Source organism: Nicotiana sylvestris, chromosome 11 (assembly GCF_000393655.2).
Source record: "Nicotiana sylvestris chromosome 11, ASM39365v2, whole genome shotgun sequence".
NCBI classification, from domain to species: domain Eukaryota; kingdom Viridiplantae; phylum Streptophyta; class Magnoliopsida; order Solanales; family Solanaceae; genus Nicotiana; species Nicotiana sylvestris.
Genome location: NC_091067.1, coordinates 110,508,020 through 110,514,949, shown reverse-complemented (window position 1 = coordinate 110,514,949; position 6,930 = coordinate 110,508,020). Strand labels below are relative to the sequence as shown.

General features: G+C 39.2%; 1 protein-coding gene across 1 annotated transcript; it reads right to left on the bottom strand.

The window, feature by feature from the left end:
• Positions 1–2,273: 2,273 nt before the first annotated feature.
• On the bottom strand, positions 2,274–2,717 carry LOC138881482 (uncharacterized). Its single transcript, XM_070161711.1, has one exon. The coding sequence runs from the start codon at positions 2,715–2,717 to the stop codon at positions 2,274–2,276; it is 444 nt and encodes a 147-aa protein (XP_070017812.1).
• Positions 2,718–6,930: the final 4,213 nt, after the last annotated feature.

Below are 6,930 nucleotides of genomic sequence, written 5' to 3'. Positions count from 1 at the left end.
GCCCAGAATTTCTTGGCGATTCCATAGGCGATGAGCACTGTCCATGCAACATTTTCAGTTCTATTCTTTCTTTCAGCTACACCATTTGGTTGTAGAGTCTTTGGTGTTGAGAAATTGTGCATGATCCCTTCTCCCCCTCCTCCTTCATTTTGTGAACTCATGTCCAGGTGACACTTGAGTTTGGCAGACCACGGACCAGGTCTAGCTGAGTTAATTTATTCGAAGGTGAGAAGTTTGCATATACCAATCCTTCATGCCATAGTTGCAACTTCACTCATCTCATATCACCAGCTTGTGGAGATTCATTATTAGTCGAAGTGGATGTTCTTGTTTCCTTTGTCTACTGAGACCACTTGACAAGTCATCAGATTGGTGACTGCACTTTTTAGACCATTCACATAGAGCTCGTTCCTACTTGAGTGCCGAAAGAACCTCTCTACCTTTTCATTCACTGAGAATGTACCCTTTACTTCCTTCTCAAGGATACATTCCCTTCCTGCAGGGCTTTCAGTGAGAAGAGATTCATGATGTTTTAAGCTGCATGATTTACGCATCCACTGTCCATAGTCCATCGCAGTCCGCTTCCTCTCACTGTTCCCTGCTCATGCACATCAAGGGTTAGATTTAGGAACCCAAACTAGTTTGGGTCCCTTATTATTATAAAAAAGATGAATGAGGGATTTCCTAGTCCATGTAGGCAACATCTGCTTTTTGCAAGTGGTACCTGGTCCTTTGTTAGTAGTCACTCCATCAACAAACGCTTTGTTTTTCTAAGCAGACTGAACCCTGGCCTGTCAATTTTCTTTAAAATGCCCATTGTTCCCACAGTGGGTATATAGCCAGTTATCAGGTACAATGACATACTTGTTGTGCGGGTTGTAGGGCATTTTCTCCCTTTGGAACCCGATGCCCTGCTTGTTTCCACTATTGTTGAGATATATGGCAGTGACAGCATCTGAGGACCAGGTCCACTTTAGAGATTTCTCAAGATCATTTCTTACTTTCTCCAACTCAGCTTGGAGTTGCTGATTCCTCTCGAGTTCACTGCAGAGACTGGTTTTTACAATAGTTAACTCCTTTTCAAGCATGATGTGCATCTCACTGGCTACTTCCTTCCCTTTCCAAAGACTTACATTCATATGTTCTCTATTGAGTCCCTCAATGGTTTTCTTTAGATCAGTGCATATTACTAACATGTCATCCCTTTCCTCTTCAATAGATGCAACTTTTTCTTCTAAGGTGTTTTTCACATTGTTAAGGCCTTCTATTGTTTCCTTTAGATCAACAACTACTACCATCAAATCGTCTCTCTCATTTTCCACACTAGTTATTCTTTTATTCAAGGCTTCCTTCTCTTGTTCAAGATTAACTATGGTCTCTTTTAAGTCCACTACACAGACCACTAGATCATCTCTAGATTGTTCGGCCTCTCCTAGTTCTATGGTCAGGATCTCCTTATCATTTACAAGGCTATAATAGGCATCAATTAGGATATTAGATAAAGACCTTAGCTTCTTAGAAGAATAGGATTTCAGATTTATCTGAACGTCCCTGAAATTTACCTCATCGTCTTCATCTTTTTCATCATCATCATTTGACTGAGCCATCAGCGCGAACAGTGAATTGTACTTCGTTGCTTCAGTTTTCACTGCCATCATGGAACTGTTTTCTACATCTGATTCCCTTTCGGATTCACTTGAGGAGTCTCCCCAAGTAGCAAGAGCCTGCTTAATGATATTGTCTGCAATATTTTTTCGATTGAATCTTTTATTTGGAACCAGGTTCCTTTTTCCTGCTTTGTTAGAATTTTGCTTGTACTGCTCCTGTTTTGCGAGTGGTCAGTCTTTGATGAAATGCCCTTACTTTCCACATTTGTGGCAGAGATCGTTATTCCTTGTTTTACTTGAACTGCCCTACTTTGGTATACCACCATTTCTTCGAACCATCTTTTGAAATCTCTTAGTAAGATAGGCCATGTCACTATCTTCATCACTTGAATCACTGCCTTCAGCCTTAAGAACCAGGTTCTTTTCCTTCTTAGACTCTCTTCTTTCACTGTCTTTCTTTCTTTTCAACTCGTATGTCTTCAGATTACCAATCAACTCATCCATGGTCAGAGTTTGTATATCTTTAGCTTCAGTGATGGCATTTACCTTACTTTCCCAAGACCCAGGTAGAACACTGAGAATTTTCCTTACAAGCTTGTTTCTGGGAATGACATCTCCAAGTGAGTGAAGCTCATTTATGATGGAGGTGAATCTAGTGTGCATATCTTATATAGACTCATCATCTTTCATCCTGAAGAGCTTATATTCAGTGGTGAGTACGTCGATCTTGGATTGTTTGACCTGAGTAGTTCCTTCATGTGCGGTTTGTAAGACTTCCCATATTTCTTTGGCAGTATCACAAGCTGATACTCTGTTGTACTCATCAGGTTCTATGCCACACATCAAGATTTTCTTGGCACGATAGTTTTTTTCTACAGATTTTCTGTCAATATAGTTGTACTCTCTTCTCCCTTTGGGCACCAATGGTCCTGTTTCTTCAAGTTTCTTTACGGGAACATATAGACCTTCACAGATGATGTCCCACAGCTTTGAATCTTTTGCCATCATAAAATCATGCATCCGGGTCTTCCACCAGCCATAGTATTGACCGTTGAATCTGGGAGGTCTATAGGTTGATTGTCTTTCTTCAAAGTTTGGTGGAGCGGCCATTGAGGATCCTTCCTAGGTGTTAGCCTGATAGGAGAAACCTGCTCTAATACCAATTGTTAGTTTATATGAGTCCACAAAACTATAGAGTACCTGGTCCTCTATGAGATGATGCGTAGAATGCAGTAAAGACTTGTTGGCCCAAGTTCAAGTGAAGTTTTGAAGAATGACAAATGAACTCAGTCATGGACAAGGTTCATCATGTGAGGTATAGTATTTATCAACCTAAACATGTGAGATACACGTGAAGGAGATAAGTCTCAGTAATCAAGCAGCAATATCTCCTGAATTGATCGAAAAGGTTGCATATTGAATGAGGATAGAAAGTTTCCTTATGGGAAGAGGACACAATCACACAATCCGGATAAAGGATAGGGTTGGAGTTTGTATTGAACAAGGACTCAACTTCGATGGAAGATCAACAATTGAGTCTCAATCAAACTCTGATTACTAACTCATTAAATAACAGTGATTGTTCTCTTTTACAGGTGTTGCACATACACAGAAGTTAAACGTGAATAGGGAGCAAAATAGAAACACTTTTTGCAAGCAGTTTGTGTGTAATTCAAGTGTGCAAACCTGAAGCTACTTTAATGAGATAGAAGAACCAGTTCCGTTGTGTTTATTCTTATTCTAGTTCAATTGTAGTAGGTGGTTTAAAGTTGTACCTTTTCAGCTTTCATAGAAGCATTTGTAATAGGCACTTTGAGTTTTCAAGTTATAGGCTAACTTGAAGGTGTCGCAACAGTTGAAGCTGTGTGCTACACAAGGATTAGAGTTAATCCTTAGGTTTACAAAGAGTTTTGTAAATGCTATTTTGGCTCAGTGATTTTAGTGGATGTTTGGGAAAATCCTACTGAGTAGTAGGTCGTGGTTTTTTCACCTTTTGAGCCAGGTATTTTCCATGTAAAAATCTCTGTGTTCTTTATTTTCTGTACTTTTAATTCCGCAATAGTAGCAATTAGAACACCTAGAAGAACCAGGTTCTTCTAGATCGAAAAATTGGATACCACACAAATCACCCCCTCTTGTGTGGTATTGACGTTTAAAACATCAATTGGTATCAGAGGAGGTTATACCTGAAGAGGCTAATACCTTAGGAAAAGATCAACATGAGTGCACCACTTGGGAACTGGGAAGGGCAATCCACTGCCAGGCCTCCACTGTTCAATGGACAGTACTACTCTTGGTGGAAGAACAAGATGAAGGATCACATCATAGGAGAAGACTATGAACTCTGAGATATAGTCACTGATGGTCCTTTGGCAACTACAATGAAAAATGAGGAAGGAGTGGTTGTGCCAAAGACAATGGCTGACTGCACTGCTGAAGACCTAAAAAAGTGGGAGAAAAATGCTAAGTCCAAGAAATGGCTTGTGTGTGGACTAGGTCCAGATGAGTACAGTAGGATCCAAAGCTGTACTACTACCAAGGAGATATGGGACACTTTGCAAGTGGATCATGAAGGAACACCTCAAGTGAAAAGATCTAGAGGAACTCTGCTGTATTCTCAATATAAGAATTTTACTATGAAAGAAGGAGAAACTATCCAAAAGATGTATACTATGTTCACTACACTGATAAATGAACTTAAGTCCCTTGGAAGGATTATTCTTGAAGAAGACAAGGTTGAGAAAATCCTGACAAAGGTTCTACCAGTCTCATGGGAAAGCAAAATCACGGCCATTCAGGAATCCAAGTATATTGCTACTCCTAGACTAGATGAACTGATTAGAAATCTTACTGCTTATAAACTGAGAAGGCAAACCATGAAGATGGATACACCCAAGAAGGAGAGAAGCCTAGCTCACAGAATTGCTGAAGGTTCAGATTTGGAAGATGGTGAGATGGCTATGATCACTAGAGAATTCAAAAAATACCTGATGAGAGGAAAGGGTTCTTCAAGAGGTACAACCTTTAACAAGTCAAGAGCTCCTGAGAAACAAACCAATGAGGGTTGCTACAAGTGTGGTAAGACTGATCACATGATCAAGAACTGCCCTCAATGGGAAATTGAGTGGAAGAAAGAAAGGACTGAATGAAGGAATATGAAGAAGGAACAGGTTCAACCAAAAAGGAACAAAGGTTCAACCAAGGCTATGGTTGTTGCTTGGGGAGAAACTTCAGATGAAGATTCGGAAGATGAAGCTGAAGAAGAGCAAGCACTGATGGCCATCGGAGAATCAGATGATGAACAAGAGGTAAGTATCCTTCATCCAAAAATAAGATTAAATTTTTGTCTAAAGAAAAGTTGGCTGAGCTACTACTAGACTTCATTGATGAGTTTGAGATAATTAACAATGAGAAAGAAGTTTTGTCTAGGGAATGTTTGATCCTAAAAGCAAAATGCAAAAGTCTAGAGTCTAGGGCTAATGAGAGTGATAACACAAATGCTGAGTTGAAGAACTAGGTTCTTGAACTTGATAATAGTGTCCTAGAACTTAGGTCTGAAAACTTAAAACTGAAACTAGGAACAGGAAAGAAGAAAGCTGATCACACATATCTCACTCTAGAAGAAAACTTGGGAAAAATGAAAGATGAATTGTATAAGAAAGATGAACTCATCAAAGTCCTGAAGGAAGATCTAGGAAAGGTGAAACATGACCTAGACAGAACTTGCAAGTGGAACAAGGCTTCTGATGTACTCTCTTGACTGCAAGAGCATCACATTATCAACAAAAGAGGACTTGGCTACCGAACCAAGCTCCAAAATGGGACTCTAGAAGCAAGTACCTCACTCTTCCTGAAAATAAAATCTGCACACACTGTGGCAAGGCTGGCGATTACAAAAATGAATGTAATGCAAAAGAAAAGGCCAGTCAAAAGAACAAAGTCTTTGTTCAAGAGAAAAACAAGCTGCCTGGGTGAGCAAGAAGGAATCTGATTCATCCTTTTGCCTATATAAAGGGACCCAAACTAGTTTGGGTTCCTAAGACTAACCCCTGATTTCTTTTTGCAGGTCCAAGTAAAAGGGAGGAGCCAAATATGGTATATGGATAGTGGCTGCTCAAAACATATGACTGGGAATAAGGACCATTTCCTTTCACTTGAGGACTTAAAAGGAGGTATTGTCTCCTTTGGTAATGAAAAGAAAGGTGAGATCATTGGGGTTGGAAAAGTAGGCAAAACAGATTCTCATTCCATAGAGAATATCTACCTGATAGATGGCTTGAAATATAGCCTAATAAGTATGTCACAATTGTGTGACAAAGGTAATCTTGTAGCTTTTACCTCTACCAAATGCTTTGTGATTAACCTTACCACTGACAAGATTGTTTTGTAGGGAAATAGAGTTAACAATATTTACATTGTAGATTTGTCTACTCTCTCAAAAAATGAACTCACTTGCTTAAGTGTATTGGTTAATGATCCCCTCATGTGGCACAAAAGACTTGGTCATGCAAGTCTAAATCACCTAAACAAATTAGTCTCTAAAGACTTGGTGATAGGGTTACCTAATATCAAGTTCAAGGAAGACAAAGTTTGTGAGGCATGTGCAAGGGGGAAGCAGGTAAGATCATCTTTCAAAAGCAAGAAAATGGTAAGTACATCCAAGTCGTTGGAGCTGGTCCATATGGATCTATATGGTCCAATGAGAACCATGAGCAGAGATGGAAAGAAATATGTAATGGTGCTTGTCGATAATTATTCTAGATTTCCAAAGATGAAGCATTCAACATGTTTATTGCATTTGTTAGAAAAACTCAGAAACAATTAGGAAATCAACTTGCATCCATTAGGTCTGATCATGGAACTGAATTTGAAAATTCCAAGTTTGCTGAACTCTGTGATGAAAATGGTATAGATCATAATTTCTCTGCCCCTAGGACCCCTCAACCAAATGGATTAGTTGAAAGGAAGAATAGAACTTTAGAGGACATGGCTATAACCATGCTGCTTTCTAGTAAATTGCCCCACAGCTTTTGGGCAGAGGCCGTAAACACTGTATGTTATATAATCAATAGATACATGACCATATCTCTGGTAGAAAAGACTCCCTATGAGTTACTTAAAGGGAGAAAACCAAACATATCCCATCTTAGGGCATTTGGTTACAAGTGCTATGTGCACAATAATAGAAAAGATTCCCTAGGTAAGTTTGATCCCAGAAGTGATGAGGAAGTATTCTTGGGATATTCTTCACATAGCAAAACATATAAAGTGTTTAATAAAAGAACTTTGTGTGTAGAAGAAAGTGTACATGTAGTATTTGATG

Bases quoted from the DNA above. Each gene is read 5' to 3' on its own strand.
- LOC138881482 (XM_070161711.1), bottom strand. From the start codon at position 2,717: ATGGCCGCTCCACCAAACTTTGAAGAAAGACAATCAACCTATAGACCT.